This window comes from Ochotona princeps, chromosome 1 (genome assembly GCF_030435755.1).
Source record: "Ochotona princeps isolate mOchPri1 chromosome 1, mOchPri1.hap1, whole genome shotgun sequence".
NCBI lineage: Eukaryota > Metazoa > Chordata > Mammalia > Lagomorpha > Ochotonidae > Ochotona > Ochotona princeps.
The window spans coordinates 124,174,659-124,198,587 of record NC_080832.1 but is presented as its reverse complement, the minus strand read 5'-3'; the positions used below and the strand labels follow the sequence as shown (position 1 = coordinate 124,198,587).

General features: G+C 47.6%; 1 protein-coding gene across 4 annotated transcripts in view; it reads left to right on the top strand.

Moving 5' to 3' along the window:
* The window catches only part of E2F3 (E2F transcription factor 3), an 80,095-nt gene that overhangs the window by 3,949 nt on the left and 52,217 nt on the right, over positions 1-23,929 (top strand). For 2 of the 4 annotated variants that reach the window (XM_058667525.1, XM_058667518.1), the window contains exon 1: positions 17,286-17,360. The exons of the other annotated variants lie outside the window; for them this stretch is intronic. In XM_058667525.1, coding sequence (XP_058523508.1) covers positions 17,301-17,360 — 60 coding nt within the window. In that variant the 5' untranslated portion in view covers positions 17,286-17,300. Of the gene's footprint in view, positions 1-17,285; positions 17,361-23,929 lie in introns of those variants that run through there. 4 annotated transcript variants of the gene reach the window in all.

Genomic DNA, 23,929 nt, shown 5'->3' with positions numbered 1-23,929 from the left:
CCGCTGGATTGCCATGAAAGCACTGCAGAGAGTGCCAGGTGAAGAAGGTAAAGATTGCACATCTCAGCAGATAGTCTAAGCTCATTTTATTTTATAAGGAGACAGGGACTTCTTGAATTCTTTTAAAGTTCTAAAGTGTGTGGCTTAGTACATTCTCTTCATGCTTGTTAAGTGTCTTGGAGAATGTATTTACAATTGCTAAAAAACATTCTTTTTTTTGGTCCCTGCTAATCATGTTTCACGGGACTAAGAAAGACAGACAACTAGAAAACAGTAAATAGAGGAAGCCACCAATGCTATCTCCTTCCTGCTGCTCTGACCCTCTCCTTGGCTTCAAAGAATGACACAACAGAAGGTTCAAAAATCGAAACCTTACAGGGCGAGGATGGGGACCAGTAGAGAAGATGACACAGGGAGCTTTCGCTTTAGTAAGAGGGATATTGGTTTATTTTCTGTTCATACATTGTCTTCAAACATTGTCCCTTAAAAGCTGGATGTTTTGAGAACTTAGAAGAATAGGAAAGTTAGAAGAACACCATCTGACTCCCTGTGACCTTAACTGAAAGTCAGTGTGGCAGCCACGCCACTTAGCTGCAGGATAACTTGGAAAAACTGAAGCGCTTTCTTAAGCCCACTGGGTGCCAGGTGTATCCTAAAGCCCCGTCTTGTAAACCAAGGTAGGGTCTCTGTCAGCCCAACGTGGTGGCCGGTGGAAGAGGAAGAGGATTAAACCAAGAATAGTTGACTTCTGTTGCTGTTAGCCCAACTTGGAGCATATGAACTGTCCAGGCCACTGTGTTAGGACCTGGCCAGCGCCAAGAGCTGCATTTCAGGTTGGTCCAGGTAGGGTTGAGGATTTATGATGAGATCTTGGGATCATTCCATTTGAAAGCCGTCTGGAAGACTCCTCATCGACCCAATGCCCTTCATTTTGCAGGTGAGGAAGTTAAGGCCCAGTGCAGTTAAACTGCTTGCCCAAAGTCACAAGCTCGCTGTGGCAAAGCCAGAACTGAAACTGGAGACTCGAGTCTTAGAAGAAGCCTCATTCATCAAGAGAAAGTTAACTCTCTCATGTGCCGTGTGTGGAAGAACTGGGACATGTACAATGCATGTTGTGTTGCCTTCAGGCCCGATAACGTCTTTGTTTTTAACGTACACCTAAAAGTGTGCCCTTTGGACAGTTGGCCATGGAGTGACAACTCACTCACAGAGATACAAATTAAGCCAGGCTACCTGCAATGTCAAGTCAAAAGGATTGATTTTTAAAACAGAAGGAATGATGAAAAATCTTGACATTTGCACTGCTACCCAAGGTATATATAAGTCTAAATACATTTTCTCACAGCTTTCTTGGGGAGAGGGGAGTTGTGCACACCTCTCATGTTACGGGCTTTGTCCTGACCCAGCCATGTCCTGAGATCCCACCCGACCCTCCTGGTTTGCAGCAGACCCCGGACCTCTACCCAGTAGCAAGCTGCTCTAACTCGGTGGGTAGCTGCAGGAACATGCCAGACTGAACAAAGCAGCAGGCCACTTACCTCTTCCAGCGGAAGTCATCACGAAGCCAGCATCCCTTTCCTTAAAATGCCTTCTTTTTTACTCGTGGAATCAAGAAAGCTTAAAAATAGAATCGCAGGCTCAGCGGCGTGGCCTAGTGGCTAAGGTCCTCGCCTTGATCCCATGTGGCCGCTGGTTCTAATCCCGGCAGCTCCACTTCCTCTCTATCCCTCCTCCTCTCAGTATATCTGACTTTGTAATAAAAATAAAATAAATCTTTAAAAAAAAAAAAATAGAATCGCTGCAAGGCCTGAAGCCTGAGAATGAAACATAATCCAGGATGGCTGCCGTTCCCCGACTTGGTAGCGGCGGTGGGGAGCTGCGCTTCACGGCCCAGAAGGCAGCCCTGCCTACATGCAGCAGCATGAGCATCAGGTCCCAATGGACAGGAGCGTGTCTACTGGTGGGGATGATTTCCTTTGGAGGATGTTGTCGGCAGGTGGAGGCCATCTTGGGGAATGGGGACTTGGAAGCCGCGCCCTTGGCCTTGCCAGCTGGCTCTTGTCAAACAGCTCAGTGAACATTTCGGTGCCTGCAGCATGCTCCTGACTGTTAAGAAGCACTTTTCTGTGCTGTAGTGCATAGCAGTGGGTTCTCAGGGACATGGGTTGTGAACTTGGGGCCTGTGGCTTTCTCTTTCCCCTGTGCACCCTATTTCCGATGCTTTGGTAATTACCAGGGTTGGGGACCAATAGGATAACAGGTAGCTTCTGCTTGTGGAAAAATGGAATGAAATGGTCTATTTCTTTTTGATGACAAAATCTTAAAATCCATGCGTAGCCCATTCTGAATCTACATTTTCCGTGAACTTTTCACAGCCCTCTCTCTCCTCCTGCCTGATGAGACCTGTGTCCTTGGGGTCCACACTGCCCCTCTGCATCCTCCTTCTATGACAGGCAGCCCCTTGGAGAGGAGGCTCTCTGTATCTAACCTGCCCTGGGCTGCTAAAGAGTACCAAGAGGCCTCCCTGACTGCTGGAGCCCGGAGCCAGAGTGCTTGGTTCCTGTGCTGCCTGCACAGGTTCTCCATTTACTGGTTCCTTTCCCAAATGCCAATGACAGCGAGGGCCAGGCTGGATGGAAACCAGAGGCGGGAACTCAGCCTGGGTCTCCCGTGCCTGTGGCTCCAAGTGCTTTGAGTCATCTTCTGTTGCCTCCCTGGGTGTGCATCAGCAGGAAGCTGAATGAGAAGCGTGGCTGGGACTGGAAAAGAGGCACTCTGATGATACGGGGTTTAGGCATTGCCAGCAGAAGCTTGACTCCAACAACACCCAGCTATACTGTGAAGCTTTTAGGCCAACGACTTGCACCGTCTTCATTTCCTTGCAGGGGACACACCAGGAGGCTAATAGTTATACCTCATGAGTTCTCGGGGCAGCAGGAAGGCAAAGTAAATTCGTAATTGTGAAGCTGGTGCAGTGCATCGGACATGGCAAGGTCTCTGTGAGGGTCTACGAGACAGCCTCATGGACTTGCCTTCTCCCCAACATCTTTTGGGTTCTCTCATGATCTTGCTGTGGTCTTTGTGTTAATTTCAGCCCAGTTGTATCTGAAAATGCTGGTTATGGGGAAGGGTGGACTGTGGACAGCTTTCTCCTGAAGCAGTCATTGGGATCTAGGCTGTGGTCTTTGTATCCCTTTATAAACTGTGCATTGACCTGGGAGAAAGAAGAATAAGTTTATTATAACAGTAGTATCAGCAGCCACAGTGGCATGAATAAAGCCTGTATTTCTGTGATGGAATCTTAGTAAATGGCACTATTAACATAATCTCACTTCCGTACACGACCCTGGCTTAAGACTGAATGGCAAAAATCAGGGTGTCTGAGCTCCTGGCCCCCGGCTGACTTGGGGGCTTACCAGCATGGGTACATGGGTTGGGGGTGGAGTCTTTGTCTGCAGAAGGGCTGAACCTGCCTTAGGTCTCCCTGTTCCCATTCTCTCTTAGCCCGCTCATCTTACTTTTGTCCCTCCTTTCACACCTTCCTGTCTCTCTCCCTCTGCCTGGCTCCCAGTAGGTACAGACTTGAGCTTTCAGCAGCTGCTTCCAGGACTTGAGCCCACCAGTGATAATCTTGTCCTAACATTTAAGGAAGGATGAAGTCATACCTCCCCTACTGTGTTTGCCAAGACGGGAGGAGGTTTCCCTCCTGTGCGTGTACTCGTGTGGAGTTCACATCTTGCTAGTCCTGCTGCCGTCCTTCCCACGGACCCTCAAGACCAGTGCAGAGACCCCCCCTGACCTCCCAGGGGCTCCCACACCTCCCCGACCATCGTACTCCCCTGAGTTCATGGTCACTTCTAGTGCATCATAGACTTGTGTCCTACACATCTCCTCCACATCTGTGCACTCTGAGGAGTCAGTCTGACCTTCAGGTGGTCGCTGCGATGCCTTTGCCATTGTAGACTCAAGCATCTGGAAGGCAGGGTTTCACTAGACAGCCTGCAGTGTCCTTGGGGCTGGGTCAGTGCCATGGGTCAAGAGAAGGATGAGGTGTGATCCACCCACAAGCAAGGCTAGCCAGGGCTCAGGAGAACAGAACTTACAGTCCTCGGGTGCATGGTGTGCCTCAGAAGGAGCGGCTGAGGGTCAGCAGACCCTGGGAACACGGAGACCATAGCACCTTGATTTGCGAGCCTGGAGCTTTTGAATCTCCCAGGGTGCTTTTAGGAAAACTGACAGCCACCCTCCCTACTCTGACCCCCATTGAGACCTCAGCTAGGGGTTTTTCCTTCATGTGTCCCACATGGATTTGGGGTGCACTCTTGGAGTGCCAAGGGTAGGGGAAGGAGGACAAAAGAGAAGGCTTTTCTGGCTCGGGACACATGCCAGAGTAGGGGCAGAAAGGAAGCGGGTTGGCACAAGGGGAGGCCGGTTGGCTGGGGAAGTGATGGGACCCCACTCTGGGTCTGTTCATCACATGGGTCTCAAATAGGGGATTACCTTTTTGGGAGTGGCCTTGTCCTGCGTGTTGTGCTGTTTATAGTGGACCTTGAAACCTGCTCCAGGCAACAGCTGCCAGAGGGAAAGGCAGGCCCTGGATTGCACCAAGCCTCCAGGCTTCTCAAAATGCCAGAAATCTACCAGTTTAAAAATGTTGGCTCCATTAAAAAAGGAAAATGTGCAGGCCAAACAAAATAGGTCTGTAGGCCAGATTTGGCTTAAGGGCTGCCACTCAGCAGTCTCCAGTCTATGGGATAATAATAGCTAATGTTTATCGAGTGCCCGCATGTATCGAGGGCACTAAACTAAGTGCTTTACTCACATTAGCACATTATTCACGTAACAACCTATGAAGTGGTTATTATGATCATCTGTGTTCTACACAGGAGGAAACAGCCAGCCAGGGGTTAAGGGCCTGGCTCAGGGCCCCACTAATAACTAGGGCAACTGAAATTAAACCCAAGGAGCCTGGCTCCAAAGTCTCCGCTTATTTCCAGTTTTTATCCTCTGTGTCTCTGGCGTTGTGTTAAGCATGCAGCAGGAACCCGAGACACCTGTCAATAATAATCCAGTGTTTCCCAAACTTTTTCAGATGATAAAAATCACCTGTTCTAGATGTAGGCTTCCAAGGCTGCATGCTTCCTCCTTGCTTAATCGGGATTTTCTGAAATGCTTGGGAGGCCTGTGGCAGGGAGCAGAGCCCAGGTGAAGCTTCCCGAGGCTGCGTTGTTCAGGTGAAGGCAGGAGTGCTCTTAGAATCTGCTGTGTGCAGCTCAGCTCTCCTGGTTGGCAGGGACAGGCCCATTAACCCTGGGCCCCAGGCCTTTTGTCCACCCTTGCAGTTTCAACTTCAGGATTCCCCGATCATTGCCAGGGCAAGCCGTCCAAAGATGGGTTACCTTAAACCCAAAAGATTGGAATGAGGGGGACTCCCGCACGAGTTAATGAACGTCAACTTGGGAGTTCAGGGTGGACTATACAGGCCAGCTCTGGAGCTCCTGGGAGTCCAGGGAGGGCATGAGTTTCCTGCCTTGGAGTAGGAAAACTTTCTATCCTGCTGTGGCTAGAACAGGGAGCTAGAAAGCCAGGCTTATGAATGAGAAGAGCACCAAAGCACACTTTGGAGAGAGTGATTGCTGTGGAGCAGGTGTGTATGGAAACGGAGCAGCAGCACGGACGGTGAGAGAAGGATGGGCTGCGGGAGAAGAGTGCAAGGCCCCTGACTCCCAGCATGGTTAGCTCATGGGGCTGGAGGAACGCGTGAGGCTGAGCTTCACTCCAGGGATGCTCCATGAGGTTGACGTGATAGTGAGTGACACCACAGTTTTCCAACTTTCCAACAGGATGCTGCCCTGGAAATGTGACCCTGCATAGAGGTTTCAGCCTTAAGTAACCCTGCGCTGGTCTCCCTAACTTGGTTTAAAAAATAATAATAATAGTGTGGTGCCACAGAAACCTGTCATTTTCACTTCTCCCTCTGTAATATGAAAACGAGACGAATTCATCAGGTTGATTTTTGGGGATCAATAATGTGAGGGCTCCCAGAGACAAGCCATTGGAGGTTATTTATTAGCTGCTTTCCGGGGCTATGCCTGGCTCCTAGCTGCTCTGAGAAGGCCCCATGTTTGTCGCCTGTCAGCAAAGTCTGCTGGGCAGTGCTGTACAGGAGGAATGGTCGCATCACAGTGCCCTGCACCAGGATGGCTCCCTTGACCAGTATCTCTTGATTTTTGCCAATTTTTAAAAAGTAGATTTGTTTTTATATGCTAAACTTTAGAGATCCAAGTCATCCTCTGACATTCTGGAGAAAAGAGCTGTGTCGATTGTTAGTGCCTTTCTCTGTTGAGGTTTGAATTCAAGCTTTGTGTGGAAGCAGACTAGTCACCATGTTGGGCAGCAGAACTTGGGAGGGTTAGGGATGGGGTCGTTGGCAACCTTTTGTGTTTTCAGCTTTGCCTGTCAGCGTGTCAGACACGCTAGTTCTGGGAGTGGTCTCTGGAAGACAGGCTTGGCAGGCCTGGTGCCCTGGTGCCATGGGTAGGCTGCGGAAGGAGCCTGGCTCCAGACACAGGCACTGCTGCTCACCTGCAGGCAGCATTGTTACCGATTGCCTCTGGGAGCCCTCCTGCTTCCCTAAAATAGTGATCCTGTCTCCTTTATCGGTTGAAAGAATTAAATGAGAAAGTGGTTCCCCACCAGCTGTACCTCAAAGTAGGAAGTGCTCATCTCTTCAGCACTACTTTTTTATCCTCTTTGGGGAGAACAGACTCTGAGGGGTACTTACAAGAAGTTCATGGAAAAATTAAAGAACTTTATTTTGGTACAGTTTTGAAATGAATGCATTTTTCCCCCTGTAGTACACACTTGAGCATTTCAGGTGAACTTTCCGTGTACATGAGTTGCACAGTGTTTTTGCACCAAAAACTTTTAATTCCATTTTCCCCCAGCTTTTTCAAGTCCTGTTATATTGAACACTTGGCACACGTACTGTTTGCATTTGTGCAGAGTGCAGTTCCTGCATGCTGGGGATTTCACGGTGATTGTCAGGTCATTATAGACCTCAAGGAGTGCTCCAGCAAACAAGGAGAGATGAAACTTGTCCATCCATAAGCTGGGGCAGGCACTGGGACCACCCATCTTGGGTTGCAGTCCCACCTCCTCTTCCATCCAGCACAGCCCAGGAGACAGCAGGATGGCCCTTGTGCTTGGGCCCCCTGCCACACGTGCAGGAGGCTCAGATGGTGTTCTGGACTCTTGGCTTTGACCTGGCCCAGCCCCTGCTGTTGGTGGCATTTTGGAAGTGGACCAGCAAATGGAAGATGTCTGTCTGTTGGCTCTGCATAGTAAATAAAATTGCTTTTAAAAATAGAAGGCCATAAAGACAATAAGAAAACAGTAGTGATCCAAGGCAGTGGGGGCTGTGGGAAGTTTAAAACTACAGCGGGGTATCAGCACGCTGACATTTTGGTAGAATTTTGAGATGAGGGTTGCTCTGATCTGGCAGAACTCATTTAGATGCCAGGACCACCACTCACACCCCCAGTGATAACCAAAGTTGTCTCCAAACACTGCCAAATGTCTCCCAGGGACAAAAGTCACCTGCTTTCCACATGCAGGATCTTGAAGACAAGTAAGAAACAGGGACTCAATGTATGCATCTTCCGTACATGGTAGATACTTAACATATTATTATGTAAAAGAATAATAATAATGCAAAAGCAAATAGTTTCTCCTTACTGGATGTTAACTTTGGAATGCTTGCCCAGCGCGCTTAGGAACTGTGATCCACTTGCTGGGTTGATGGTGTGGGAAATGAGTGCTCTGTGTCACCTCCAGAGGCCAGGCCTGTGAGCAGGCAGCGTCTGAATCAGCTGTGAGAATCCTCCCTGGCTTGGAGAAGGATCAAAGTCTACACTTCAGGGAAGGGATTTTTTCTTTTTTTGCATTTCTGATTGACTCAGCTGGGCAATTAAGAGAGGCCTTCTGCTCAGAATGAGTGTCTCCGTTTGGTTGTAGTTATTTTTTTTTAAAAAAAAGTTTATTTATTTGATGCTGAGAGATTTGAGATGGTATGCTCTGTTCTGCAGGTTTGTGCCCCTCATGCTTCCAGTGGCCAGGGCTGGTTCAAGCTGATGTAGGTGGACCCAGAAACAATGCAGGTCTCCCATGTGGGTATCCTGCACCCAGCCCCTTCGCATCACTATTGCTGCATGAACAGGAGTTGAACCCAGGTGCTCCAGGTTAGAATGCAGACATCTTCACCGTGAGGCTACACACCTACCCCGGTAGTTTGGTCTGTTAATCTCAGTCTACTGCTTCACAGTTCAATGATTTGGATACATTACTTGTCTTTTTTCATTTTTAAGACCTATTATTTCTCTTGGGAAGGCGGATTTATAGGGAACAGGACAGACAGATCTTCCATCTGCTGGTTCACTCCCCAAATGGCAGCAATGGCAGGAGCTGAACCTGTCAAAAACCAGGAGCTTCTTCCCGGTCTCCCACACAGGTGCAAGGGCCCAAGGGCTTGGGCCATTCTCTGTTGCTTTCCCATGCTGATTGCAGGGAGTAGGATGGAAAGTAGAGCAGCCAGGACATGAACTGGTGCCCATATGGGATCCTAGCGCTTGAAGGAGGTGGATTAGCCAATAGAACCATTGTGCCAGCCTCATCACTTGCCCTTTCAATACGGAAAACACCTCAGGGTCGAGGTATAGAGTGCAATAATACCTGTGAAGTGCTGGCTGTAGCCTCGGCCCTGTCCTGCCTGTCACTGATTAAACAAGACTCAGCCCCCCCCCCCCAAATTCATGAAGAGATTTAAACCCCACAGTCTTGGGGCTGGCACTGTGATGGAGCAGGCCTGAGGTGCCAGCATTCCACATGGGTGCTTGTTCATGTCCTGGCTGATCCACTTCTGATCCAGCTCTCTGCTGATGTACCTGAGAAAGCAGCAAAGGATGGCCCCTAATGCCTGGGCCCCTGCATCCACATGGGAGACCCAGAGGAAGCTTCTGGCTCCTGGCATCCTGTGGGCCCAGCTCCAGGCATTGTGGTCATTTGGTGAATGAGCCAATGGATAAAAGATCTCTCTCTCTCTCTCTCTCTCTCTCTCTCTCTCTCTCTCTGTCTCCTTCTACATAAATATTTTTTTAAAAAGCAGCCCCACAATCCGTCTTAATGGAGAAAGGCTGTTGGTTGATGGGTTATGGTAGAAGCTTGATCCAGATACAACATCTGAAGATGACACCTTTGGGGAGTGATTGGTTTGGGTTTCTGGGCTAGCACCCCATGATTGAATCAGGATGGCTTCGTAAAGGGAGGCCATAAAAGAGGGTAAAGGAAGAACATGCAGAAGAACCTCAACAGTTTTTTAATGCGATTAAACTTTAAAAACTTTATCAACAATTAGATGTTACCTGATTTATTTATTTATTTTGGAGAGGGGGTGGCAGAAATGTTTTATATGTTATCACAGTTGGAACAGTGGTTACTCAGCTGTTGATTTTTTTTTTTTAATGGAATAATGGGTTTAAAAAACAAGCCTGAAGCAGATTGCCTTTGCTGGCCTGCAGCAGAGCCCAGGCTCGTGGGGTTAGTGAACCGGCCAACTGTAAGCACAGCCCTTCTTTCCCAAGCAGCTCTTCTCAGGCGTCTTTGGCTCTGCCGTTGTCCTTGTCGCTTCAGGGCAGCTCAGCCACCCTTCCCTGTGGTGCCTCTGCAACCACTGTTCTTGCCACCACATCTAGGCACTGACTATAGGTTCAACCATGGGTCTACTGTGTCAGTTGACTAATTTCACCATCCGGCCACCATCCTCAGTGTCAGGGTATAGTTGTGTCTGAGAAAAATTTCCCTGCCTTTGTATGGCTTGTGTCATACAAAGTTTGGTGGAAGTTTGCCAGGTACTATATAACCTTTCCTTGTCTTCAAAGGATTCCGGTTGGCCTGCATTTTATTTTGTTTCGCTTTATTATTTATTTAAGAATCTGGGTACTTAGAGGTGATGTGCAAGACCAGCAGCACCATTTGGGAACTGGATAGCAATGCAAATTTGGGGGTTGTATGGCAGACGGACTGAATGGAAGCTGAGCAGGTGTGGCCAGCAGTGTGTGGCTTAACCACTTCCCGGATAATGGACATGCGTCATGAGATCCAGCATTTGGGATGCGAAAGGTCTTGCTTGGGCCAGGGTGCAGTTAGATGAGTTGTTGTTCACATCATCATGTAATTCTCACCTCACCAGCGTTACCAAAAGACAGTCAGGGTTATTGAGACACGTGAGGTGCTCCTGGATCAAGGGTGAAGCCAGCAGGGCGCCCCTGAATGAACCAGTGGATCGGCCTTGAGCTTTTCATCACCCGGAGAGCCACTAAACTTGTTTCTCCCCCTTCCCACCCCACCCCTTTTCCAAAGACGGCTTGTTAGATTAGCAGTTTGTTTCTCTTCATTGTCCTCTTACCTCACACCACCAACAATCTCCACAATCAGATTGCCAGCCAGTCACTCAGGGCTGGGCTGAAGTGCAGTGATGGCTCTCCTGTGCTTAGTGTTTGGGTCTGGAAGGATGCTGTGAGGAGGAAGTGGGCTGATGGACCATGGAAAGCGTCCAGCCCAGCCAGAGTGGCCACTTGATGAATCTTGGTGCACTGCCCACCCCATCCTGGTTTGTTGTGAAAGCCGGTGGAAGCATGAAACAGACACCACAGTTGTTAGCATAAAAAAACCTCAGGTTGTGCACCTTTTGAATGAATATGTAAATTATCACCAAAATCATAAAACTAGATGTCTGGATTAGAGTTTTTGTTTTCTTTAAAAAATATAATGAAATAAATTTTAAAACTCGTAAAGTAAAAATAGATTTTACCTGTTTTGGGTTGTTGTGGGGTTTCTTTTGTTTTGTTTTTGTTTTCCTTTGCCTTCTTGATGGGTTAATCTAGAAAGTAACTGAATCAGATGGACACACATACTTGGCTGCCTCCAAACCTGGGTCTACTGATAAGTACTGTGTCTGTCAGCAATCATTTAATCTGCAAACATGAATTAATTATTGCCATGTCAGTAGGCATGTTTTGTAGTTCCTTTTGGGGAAAAAAAAGACTCTTGAAAAGGTGTACAAAGTATGTCCAAGGCCCTGCTATGCTGTTATGGACTGGGTTTGTCTTGCGGTTGCCTTCTAAAACCCCCGCTGGCCACGGGTGGGCACTTCCTCACCCTCTGTCCACCTCCAGCCCACGTGATGTCCGGGGACAGTGACCGTTTTAGGTTCACCATTTGTGGCTGATTATATGGTAGAAGTGGGGAACAGGAGGCAGGCAGTGAAGTTTGCTGCTCTGGATAGTAAGGCCAAGGTAGACTCCTCCTGTGAGCACGCCCTCAAGGTGTCAGGCCTGCCCCAACCCCTGCACTCCCTTCCAAAGCCAGCTCTGGGACCAAGATGCGCATGTCCGCTCTGAATTGTGGAGTCGAAGAAACAGAAAGAGCCATTCTGTCTGGGGTTGAACTTTAAGAGTATTGTCAGCTGAACCTGGGATGCATGCGACAGTGATGGGCGGCCAGCAGCTGCACCCTCTTTGTGTCTCGCTTTTGATTTTCTGTTAACAGAGGATCCTAGCGTAAAAACGGCACACACCCAGGCTGCTCCGGAGAGGTAATGCGGGTCTGCTGCAGTGTCCGCACCTTAGAAGGAAGCCCTACCAACCTTGTGGGATGAGGCATTCCAAGGTCATACTCAGGAAGACTCCTACTACGTTTTCATATGAGAGCTAGGGGCTGATCAGCTAAAATGCAGACTGTGATGTGCAAGTGCCAAGTGGACAGTTGCAGGGCTTGCCATGGCCTGTGTTCCCAGTCAGATTGTTTGCTGAGACAGAAGGAAGGAACGCAGTGATTCTATTAGTCTCCTGCAGCTGGGAGCTCCCTGCTGCGTGGTGTCCCTGCAGAGACGGGGGAGTGCTGGCTGTGTATGGAGCATATGGGCACCGGTGTCCAGCTCCTTGAGTCTTTGTGGTAGAAACACAGACCCTGTCGCCTTTTTCTTTTTTTAGAGAAAACACTTTTGAGACCTTACTTGTGAATGTATATATAAGTGGAGCAAACCCTAAAATACCCTCTTGGTTCCCTCCTGGTCCTGCTTCCTTCCCAGAGGAAACCACAATAACAGCTTGGTCTCTCCTGTTTATATCCATTCTGCAAAGCATGTATTTTATATAAAAGTACAAATGATTTAAAAATACAAGAGCAGTTGGAATTGTGGTTTGCAGGTTTCACTGAGCTAGGTACAGACGAATTCCCATCTCCGTACGCATTGACACTCATTGTTACATCAGGAGCTGTGTGATCCCTGGTGAATACCTGTTCTTCTGACTTTAATCTTGAGTTATGAAAGTGCTACCCTGGACATCTGTGTGCATATGTTTTGCACCATAATGCACATATCAGAATACTGGTGGACAGAGGCCAGCCTTGTGGCACAGTGAGTGAAGCCTGCAGCATTCCATATGGGAATTGGTCTATGTTCTGGCTACTCTATTCCTGATCCAGCTGTCTGCTGATGCACCTGGGAAAAGCAATAGAGAATGTCCAAGTGCGTGCTGCCTCCCACATGGGAAACCCAGAGGAAATTCCTGGCTCCTGGCTTCAGCATGGCCCAGCCCTGGTTATTGGAGCCATCTCATCTTCCAGCATATGGAAGATCTCCCTCTTGCTCTCGCTGTAACTCTGCCTTTCACATAAACAAACAAATAATTTTTTTTAAAGGTAGACAGCCAGATTGGGTGTCTTTCAGAATGGGTGAACCAGTATATGTTCCTACCAAGACCTGTTTTCTCATTTTCTTTACAATGTTGAATACCTTAGTTCTTTTTGCCATGTTACAAATGATGCTAAGTGATCTTTACTTTGTAATTCTTTAGTTATTACTACACCTGCCGCTATGTCACTGCTATTGCTGCTACTGGCTAACATTTGTACAATTTACTGATCTGATCTTTCATATCTCCATGGAGTGGAAGTGACTGTTGTCCAACTTTATAGGTGATGAAAGCGAGATGGATTAGTAAATCTGACTTTCTCTGCCCCTGGCCTACACTTCTCTGAATATTCTTCCACAGTGAGCCCTATACCATTTTGTTTACAAAGGAATTTATAGTTTTCCTATTGGATGATTAGAATTTTTTTAAGATTTATTTATTTTGATTGGAAAGGCACCTATACAGAGAGGAGAAGAGACAGAGAAGAAGGTCTTTGATCCACTGGTTCACTCACCAAGTGGCCGCAATGGCTGGAGCTGAGCCAATCTGAAGCTAGGAGCCGGGAGCTTCTTCCAGGTCTCCCACATGGGCGCAGGGTCCCAGGGCTTTGGGCCGTGCTCAACTGCTTTCCCAGGGCACAAGCAGGGAGCTGGATGGGAAGTGGGGTGGCCGGGATTAGAACCAACGTCCGTATGGAATCCTGGCGCGTTCAGGGCGAGGACCTTAAGTGCTACTCCACCGTGCCGGGCCCGGATGATTAGAATTTTGACTGGATTATTGCAATTAGGCTTTCTCCAATGTATGGGTTTGTGTTGTAAATGCTTTTTTTCCTGCCAGTCTGTCATTTTTATTCTACTTTTATCTGGGATCTGTTTTTCTCTGTAAGAGTTTTTTGTTGTTGTTGTGCATTTATAAATAACATATATGTAAACGTATGCCCATGTATAAAATCACAACCTCTACAGTTTATGTGTTTAGTGGTTTGCTTTGGGAAAGCCTTTGCAAATAATAACAATGGTCTCCTACATTTTCTTCTTTGGACTTCACTGTGTTACTGTTTCGACCTTTAACCTTTCTGGAAGGGCATGTGTATATATGTTAAAGGTCAGATTTTACATTTTTCTCCGAACGAATAGCTGGCTATATTGGTATCATTTACTGAGTGGTTGAGACAATGCCTCCTTTATTTCATTAAAGAGTGTGTGTGTGTGCGCGTGCACACACACGTTTGCTTATGCCTGTACTACTCTGTGTCTGGCCCTCCTTTCTACTCCATTGACCTTGGTCTCTTTCTAAGGAAATAGTGTATCTGCCCCTTCTCACTTTTTGTTGTCATTAAAATTCTAGTTTTCATGCTTACCCTTGAGGCAAGGGACTCCTCCTCTGCGTCCCTGCTGAGTTCAGACTAGTGAGAAAAGGATAGTGGCTGTCTACACTGCCGCGTTGTCTGCACTGCAGCAGCCTGTGGGGTTGGGAATGGTGTTCTGGCTGAGAGAAGGGACAGACTCAGGGATGTCTGACTGTCTCCAAGGCATCCCTTCTGGACTCTGTTGGAACCCGACTTCTGGAGTGAAGTCCAGGTGATGAGGAAGCCGCCCTAAACTATTGCACTACCCAGACGCGTGGATTCTCCCCACATGGTTGTTCATGGGCAGCAGGTGGCCAACAGCACCAACAGAGTGCAGCATTGTTGTGTGAAGGCCGAGGTCTCTCCCCAGGATTTACCCTGTGGGACAGCAAGAGTTGGAAAATGTGGTCCTGTCAGCATGCTCTGTTCAGATAAGAGGGCATGAGTCGGGTCCTGCTGCAGCTGTGTCTAAGGGGTTTGGAGTAGAAGGGGGCATGCCAGACTGGTAGGAGAAGCACACCCCAAGCATAGGAGTCGCCTGCCTTTTGGAAGAAAGCAAACTCCCGGAGAAGCAGAAATGCATGGCAGGAGACAGTTGTTTAACATGGACGCTGCTCTGTGTCACATGGGTGCCTCTGTGGGTCCCCTGGGATGAACACAGGGTAAGTCATTTTCTTCTGAGAACTCTGAAACTGCCTTCGCGACTGCAGTCCTACTAAGTCCTGCAGGACCGTCAGGGGAAGGACACTGTTTACTGATGGTCGTAGATTGAGTTTATGAGCCGGTGATATGGAGTCCATTTGAAATTATGCTTCAGGGTATCTAACGGAATAACCATCGGAAACTACTACCCCAGAATAGGAAAGATTAGATCATGAAGTGACTACTTGGTGATTGGAGGGAGTTCCGGTTTACGTTTCTGTAATCCAGATCCAGTCATTTATCTCGCTTTCCACCATTCCTGGCACAAGTGTAGAGGAGGTGGGTCCTCAGTGAGCTTCGCAGGAATATGTAGTTTTGCTGTGTCATTGCCTGTTGGTCCTCATTCCTGGCTCTCTGGGTACTCTAGAAGGCATCTCATCAAAACTTCTCGTTTTGACTGAGTGACTACACATGGCTTTGCCTCCCAGGCTGGAAGGAAAATAGATCATAGTTTTGTCATTTGTTAAGCATCCACTGCCCCAACCTGTTCATCAGTATTGTGGTTGAAATACCCTTCTATCTCGTGCCTCCCCCCTTGGCGCTGCCCTTCCCACTGCCTCCCTGGAGTCAGCCACCTGCCAGCCCTTGGGCTGCACCAGCGATAACCATTGGTGCTTGCAGTCCTGAAGTTTTGACTCGGCCTCTGCTGACTGGGTGTTCCCTTGTGCCAAGGACTTAAGCTTGAATTTCAGCCCTCTGTGTTAGCAGTTTTCTGTACCTTTCCTGTGAAACAGGCGTTCACTCCTTCCTTCCAAACCCCTCCAACACAACTGCCCTGGCATCCTGGCTTTTTCCATTCTCGACAAATGATCTGTGCCCTGTAACCGTAGCTCCACTGTGCTGATACCTGGTGAAATTAGACCTGGAATCTAAATGTGGCTTCATGAAACTATGAGGAAGACATTTTTCTCTTTGAATAGTCTGTTCTGCCAGCCCCCACAACCACCTGTCTTTGGCCTCGCCACCATGATCTGTTGCGGCAGGGTTGGGGGGACTGAAGAGAACAGGCTTGTGCATGTGTAAAAGTTATTTAGAATACAAAGTTCTAGACAAGGCACGGTGCAAGCTGATTTTTGCTTTTCTGATACAGACTTGCTACCATCACTGCTGACTGCCTCCCTCAGCTGTGTTGGACTGACTGCAGCCCAATTACGTTTCCTCATCGCATGATGGGACTCATGAACCCATGTCTGTTTCTACAGCTACTTCTTCCACAGTGAGGCTTTGTAACCCAGAGATGAAATGCTTCATGTATGTTATTTTGACTAAGTTCCCCACACACTTTGTTTTTGGCCCTTTTTCTCCTAGAAGTTCCAAACAATAATTTGGTCCTGAAACAACTACTGTAAAATATAGGTCCATGACAAACATGACTGCTGAAGGTGGGCCAGCTGCACAGCAATTATTTGTGTCCTTCACTGAAGGACTGACCAGGAGACAGCTGAGGGAGGCGAGCTTGCCTGAAGTGTGGGTGGCAATGGGCAGGACTGCTGTGTGCTCACGTGGGTCAGGGCAATGGGGGTTTGGAGGTGGAGAGAGAAAGGTCTGGATGGTTTGATCACTCCTTTCCCAGGTGTCATGCCCACAGGTTCTCTGACGTCCTCTCGCACTCGGCCCCTCCGTGACTAAACCCCAAAGACTCACAGTGCCCACTGATTCTTGGTGCACTTGCACCACTTGAAGTGGTGCCAAAACCGTGCTACCACATACTCGGCAATTCTGAGATGACCTGGCATTGCTGCTGGCCAAGTGCCAGGACTCTTGGGGCCCTGCCCTCCATCAGCGGGCACTGTGAGGAGCTGGCGCGTTGCCTGTGAGTTACAGGTGAGGAAGTGGAGTGGAGGTCAGAACATCAGGTCACGCTCCCCGCAAGGTGCGGGCTTGGACTTTAAAATTAGGCTTTAAAATTTTCACCAGCTGCAGGAGCTTGGATAGGATCTTTTGCTTTTCTAGGCACACATTTCCTCATCTGTAATGTGGGGACATTGACTGACCTACCTCTCAGGGTAGATGGGGGCCGGAAGTGGATTGCAGAGTGGGTCAGGAGGGTTAGCCTGCTCCTCTCTGTGCTGAGCAAGCCAGACAGGTAGGACTGAAAGAGGCTCTGGACTGTCTTTCATCAGCACGCAACTTCTGTCAAAGGCATCTTGATGTAGGTTGATCCCCATTATTTGTTTTTATTACAGCGTCAGTATGTTTAGGACCATTTTGACTGGCATGCCGTCAGCTTTTTGCTGTTTTCATTTTGTAATTCTCAGCTACCCTGCAATGATTTTAGCCAGTGATTCTCCATGGGACTTGTTTTGCACCGCCAACTCTCCTCCCTCCCCCTCAACCTCCCCAAGCGTGTGCTCCCCCCACCCACCCCATCCAGGTGACTTTTGGCAACTTCTACAGACGTTGTTGGCTTGGTCCCTGGGGGTGGGAGGTAAGCTGGCATCCAGTGGGTAGAGCCAGGAATGTGGTGAATCATCTTCAACCCTACAGGTCAGCCCCCAATGCAGATACAGCCTGTGTGGCACGTGACTCGTCTCCCTCCATTGCAAACTCAGAGACACGTAAGTCTTCTCCAAGCGTATTTGAGCTCTGAGGTGTTTTAGTTTCCATATGAATCATCATTGAAGATCTGAAAATCAGGGACGGTTTCTCAAACTGTAAATGAAGAAAGATGGAGAAGAAACGGTTTCTGTTTTTCATATTGTCAGAGATATTTTAAACTAGGAAAATCAGTCAGAACATTTTCTCAACAGTTTTTATTTTGGTAGCTTGGTTCCCCTGTATCGTAACCTACATTCATGTTTTAGTTTATGTAAGCACTAGTGCAAATAAAGCATACTCTTACTATATTGTAATTGCCGTTCTTTAAATAAAGAAAGATGCATGAGTTCATGAACACACACTGATTCCTTGGGGTTTTTTAATGTTTGCTTTGAAAATGCTTGGCTTCTTTTGAATTGAATTGCCTCACCGTTAGAATGGACCATCAATTCTAAAATGAATCCTCTCTGTTAGAACAGCAACCTGCTATAACCAATCATGCTCTGGGTATTCTGCTGCAGTTAATTGATGTTAAAAAGAGCAATAAAGATGGTTTATTTGAAATATAAATTCTACTTTTTGCCTTCTAGTTTTGCTGAACTTCTTCCATTCCGAAGCATCTAGGAAAATAGGGTTGCCAAATAAAACATAGGATGCCAGTTTCATTTGAATTTCAGAAAAAACAACAAATATTTTTGGAAAAGTATTTATCTTAAAGGCAAAGTTAATGAGAGGGAGAGACACAGGTCTTCTGTCCACTGGTTCACTCCCCAATTGCCCCAAGGGCTGGGTGGTTCTAGGCCAGGCAGAAGCTAGGAGCCTGGAACTCCATCCAGGTCTCCAACATGGGGGGCAGGGACCCACATACTTGAAGGGCCATCCTCTACTGTCCCAAGCCCACCAGCAGGGAGTGGATCAGAAGTGGAGCAACCAGGACTGAAACTGGAACTCATGGGATGCTGTTGACATCCTGTCCAGCTGCTGCACCCAGTATACCACAACACTGGCCCCTGAAATAGATTTATTGCTTGAAAAAAGGAGTTATCTAAAATTTGGACTTAACTGCTCTCTATCTCTTACATTATTTGTATATTTATTTGCTTGAAAGGCAGATGAAAGGAGAGACAGAAATAGATAACCCATACACTGGTTCGTTCTCCAAATGCCCATAGAGATAGGACTAAGCCAGGGCAAAGCCAGACACAAGCATCGAATCCAAGAATCCCATGTGGGTGACAGGGACCCAGCCACTTGAGCTGTCACCTGCTATGTCCCAGAAAATACATTAGCAAGAAGCAAGAGTCAGGAACTGGAGCTGAGCAGCCAACTCAGGCACTCTGATGAAGGATGTGGGCATCCTAAGCAATGTCTGAACTTCTGTGCCAAACACCTGCCCCCTTGTTTGCTATACCTAGCAACCTTAAAGGATAGGACTTAGAGCAATTGACAAAATACCAGGTTTGACATCTCCCTATATAACTCTCCTGAATGGAGTTGCTTTTCAAGCTTATTCAGTAATAATTCTCAGATAGTTATTTGCCAGGAAGAATGGCATGAACTTCCGAAAGTGGTTTAGAAGACTTGCTCTTTCATCACATTTGTGAGTTTTACAGTGTGGCTTGAGTTATAACCCATGTGGTGATTGTGAGGCTGGTCTCTCGGCTCCCTAGAACTTCAGTATCTGAGGTGAGAATACGATCCTGAGACCCTCTGCCATTCATAAGCAGTAAAATTGGCTTTAGCTTTGAAGATCACTTATGATATGTGGGACAGCTGTGCTGTGATGGAATTATACGCACTGTGGAAAGTAGCAATAAAGAACAATTGCATGTCTCATTTCACACGTAGTTCACTAGAGATGATCATTCCCAACATTACCTAAATGACACTTGTTGCAGCATGTCAACATTTTTGTATTTTTGTGGCCTCAAAATGGGTCTGAGGGTGTAGGCGTTGTGGAATAGCTGATGAAGCCGTGACCTATAGCACCAGCATCCCTTACGGATGTTCAAGTCTCAGCTACTCTGCTTCTGATCCAGCTTCCTGTTTGTGGCCTTGGGAGAGCAGTGGAGGATGGTCGTCCAAAGCCTTGGGACCCTGCACCCATGTGAGAAACCCAGAAGAAGCTCCTGGCTCCAGATAGGCTCAACTCTGACCATTGTGACTATTTCAGGAGTGAACCAGCAAATGAAGACATTTCTCTCCTTCTCTCTGTAAATCTGCCCTTGCAGAACCTTGCTGCCCTGTGTGACCTTCAGGATGATTCTGCCCTAAAGGAGGAGCCAGCTGTGTCAGTACTGCTTGCTGTGACCGCCCCATGCTCCACACCACACCCCACACCCACCCACCTGCATTTTCAGCCTTTGCCCTCAGTGCTGGGTTTCCCACCTCTGCTTGGGTCTTGCCTTGGGTACATGCAGAGCTGCTTTTTGCTTTCTCCACCGCACATACTAAAACTTGAGAGTCATGGGAGTTCAGGTCTCGATCCAAGTGGGGAAGTGATCCCACAGCAGTTCTGGGGAAGCCTTTGTGGATGGTTCCTGGGAAGCTTCAGCAAAATTTAGCCCCTGTTATCTCTCACTATGACCTTGTTCTCATATAAAGAATGTACCTGCTTCCTGGAACACTCCCAAATAAAATACCTGCACCCATGCCATTGTCTTGGCCCCTGCCCTTAGGGATGCCCATATGTAAATACCCATCAAATGAATTTGAGAGTGAGCTACCCTAAGCACATGGACTGTGTGACTTAAACTTCCACAGTTCTGGGAGTTGGAGTCCAAGATCAAGGTGTTTGTGGGGGAGGGAGGCAGGTGTTTGCTCTCTGTTGGCTTTCAGTTGGCTTTGCCTGCACACAACCGGGCCCTCTGCCCACAGGCTCAGGTGTGGATTGGATTAGGGGCCATGCTAATGGTCTTGTTTTAACTAACTCACTCACTCACTCACTCTCTTGTTGTTAAAGGCTTACTTATTTGTTTGACAGGGTGATAGGAAAAAACATCTTGCAGTTGCTTGTTCACTGCCCCTCATGGCCACAAGGTCCGGGGCTAAAACTTAATCACTCCTTTAAAGATCCTCTCTCTGAATGGAACCACATTCTGAGGTACTGGGGACTAGGGCTTCAGTGTGGGAGTAGGTGAGAAATACAGTGAGAAAGAGAAGCTTGCTCTGGAATACAAGCTACCCCAACATCATGATTTGGCCCTAGGATCCTAACTTTTCACTACACATCCCCATTCAGCCTAAAATCTACCTAATTTGGCCTTCAGGGGTTGGGCTATGAAATCAGAGTTGCCTGTCTTGAAATCTGCCGGCTGGCCTCTGTATTTGCTGCTTGCTAGGGAGGGTGTGCTGCTGGCTGAAGGAGCTTTGTCTGAGCAGGACATGACCAGCCACTGGATTCTGTCAGCACAGGCGCGGTTGGGCTTTTGTGAGATGAGTTGCGTGGCACGGACTCTTGGGTGTTTAGAGGAGGCGTGTTGCTTCCGTGGGGTTGGTTTTCTTGCCAGGCAAGGCATGGTTGGGTGAGCTGATTGAAGAAACTTCTTCCCTGAAATTCTCTGAATGAGTGTTCAATGTGTCCTGGAACAATCACAGAGGGAAGAGTGGAGGCCGCAGGAGGAATGACAGGGCCTCTGGGGACTTGAGGAGACCAGAGAGGAGGTGTTGTGTGAAGGAATGTTGAACAGGTTTGGTAGGAACAGAGAAAATGTGTTCTAGCCAGGAACCTAGAATCCAAGTGTGTCAGGAAGTCAGTCCATCAGGCAGTGCTGCGTAGGAGGAGAAGGGCAGGGAGGACAGCAGCACTTAATAAGCTAAGTTACAAGATTAGAAAGGCCTGTGCCGAGCTCCTTCCTCGAGGCCTTTGCACCTGCTCTTTCCGCTGCCTGGCCAAGCCTCACCCCTTTCGTGTATGTCCTTGGCACCTTGTCTATAATTCAGCTATCACTTGAGAGGAGTTCTTGCTGTTAGACTATCTTCCACTGCCTTCCCAGGCACATTAGCAGGGAGCTGGATTGTAAGCAGAGCAGTTTGAACTCAAACCAGCACCCCACTAGGGAGTGCTAGTCCACCAAGCCACGGCTTGGCCTAATGTATCACTGGTGCCAGTCCAAAACCATTTTTGTATTTGAATTTTTAAAAATCTTCATTAGATGCATTTTAATACAGAAATTTCCTTTGCCATCCTGTGTTTTTCATTTTAGGTCTATAAAAACATCAAGAGGAAGAGTGGCTTTTCAGCACAGTTGTTAAGCCAACCCTTAATGCACCTGCAATTCCTATCAGAGTGCACGCTTTGAGTCCCTGTTCTGCTTCAGATTCAACTTTCTGCTGTCATACTCGCTGAGGAACAGCAGGTTTTGGCTCAAGTAGTTGGATCCATGCCACCCGCGTGGGAGACCCAAAGTCAGTTCCAGGGTCCTGCCTTTGGCCAGGCATTTGTGGGCAGTTGGGGAGTGAACCAGCAGATAGGAGAGATCTATCGTTCTCTTACTCTCGCTCTGCTTTTCAAATAAATATCTATTTATATATAATGGAGCTTTTGAAAGTTCCGTCTGAGAAGTTCTTAAGCTTTCTCTGGTAGTGGATAGCGTGCCTGTGTGTCCCAAAGAGCTCTGGTGGAATTCTTTGAAAAGAAAGGTCCCATCACCACATCTTTAGCCGTGCTCCTGAAACATTCCTACCACAGTGATCCAACCCCCTGCTCTGGACTCCTGAAGAGAGGTTGTGTCTTGGTGGAACTGCTGGAAGAAGGATTCTTCTTAGCAGAACAGTAAGAGGACATTGGGAGCGCTGATGATGGAGCAGAAAAATCTAAAAACAGCTGGTCCAAACAAGCCTGCCCTGCCTTGTGGGAGGGACAGCTCTCCAAATGGTCTCTTGCTGAAGACCTTAATTAAGAACAGCCTAAATTCACTTGTGGCAGGAATATATTAAAGGAAAATATCCGTGAGCAAATCCATGCTGTGGGCCAAGAGCATGGTCAACGCTGGGACTCTGAAGAAGGTGGTGCAGCGGGGTTGAGAAACCTTGGGCTGTTGATGTGGCAGTCTGCAATCCACTGTATCAGGAAGTGGAGTTGATCTCTACAATCCAGGACACTCTGAAGTCAGAGACACTGGTTGATGGCATCATTAGATGTAATCAGTGATGTCAGGACCAACGGGTAGTCACCCTTATCCTAAGCCACTCGTGTCTGAGATCCACTGCCAACATCCAGAGGCACCCTGAGTTTCTTTTTATTTACAAAAGTATTCTGTTTTTCTTTCTCTGTAAATAAGAAAGGAAAAAAAAAAAAAACACAGGCACTCCGAAAAAAATGCCTGGATTACACGTAATGATTGTACAGGAGAGCTTCATTTCTTCATGTCACTTAGGACCAGCGAGTCCAGTGGCTCCCTGCAGCCTTCTTAGGCCTGCGTCATCCTGTAGTCCTGGGAAGACATGCACCAGCTAGGCTCCTGCTCTGTAAAATAAGGAGAGGCCAGCAGATGGAGAGGGGGTGGGAGTCTAAGAGAGGGAACAGCCTGGCCCTGGAGAGGAGGACCAAGAAATACTGGGTCCCAGTCCCGGCTACTCTGCACAGCACCCAGTTGCAGATGGATGTGGCCGGCAGTAGACAAGTGAGATCCTGCTGGATTTTTGCAGAATATCTCACAGTGACTTTGATTTCTTCTTCCCGGGAACAACAGCTCTTTGAAGGACTTAGTGGTGTGCCCATCTTACAGGAAGAGCCCAAGGCCAGGGTTGGTTATAACATGCTCAGGCTTGTGGGAAATTGGTGTGTTTGCTTGGCCTTCACATTTGATAGGGAAGTTGTAGACAGTTACCAAGCCAATTGCTTTAAGGGGGGGGGGGGGGCAATATCCACTAGAAAAGCTCATTGAATGAGCACCATGATTACGAAGATGTAGAAAGAAAGAAAAGTAGATGCCTTTTGTTATCAATAATAACTTTTATTGTCACTACTTTTGTTGGTGTTTGTTGTTTTGGTGCAAATTGATGTCTTATCCATCCCACTCTCCCCTAGTGTAGGAGAATTTTTCCAAGTTAAGCTCTTGGACTAAATAAACATCTTTAGGAGGAATGTTTGGTTTTCCTCTTAGCACCTTTATGAAAGTTTAGAGACCATATTTTCTTCCCCTGTATTCTTGTATTAGATGCTTTCCCTTTTAGTGTCCCCTTTTCTGTCCTCCCTTAAAATTACTAGGCAGGAGTGAGAAGCACATGGACAGGTCACACCATTCCTCTGGGACTGAAGCCCTTGAATTTCCAGCAGGGTTCCACTAAAGGCTTTACAGAAGCATTCTAACCATCTGGTCCATTTAGGGTATGGAATGGTCTCTCATGCCTTTTAAAAATATCAGGCTGTGGCCTGGGATAAAGCAGTCAAGGACAGCCCAAAACCTTGGGATATTGCACCCACATGGGAGACCCAGAAGAAACTCCGCTCTCCTGGCTTTGGATCACTGCAGTCCCGGCCATTGCAGCCACTGGGGGAGTGAATCATTGGATGGAAGATCTTCCTCTCTGTCTCTCCTCCTCTCTATATCTAATTTTCCAATAAAAATAAATCTTAAAAAAAATT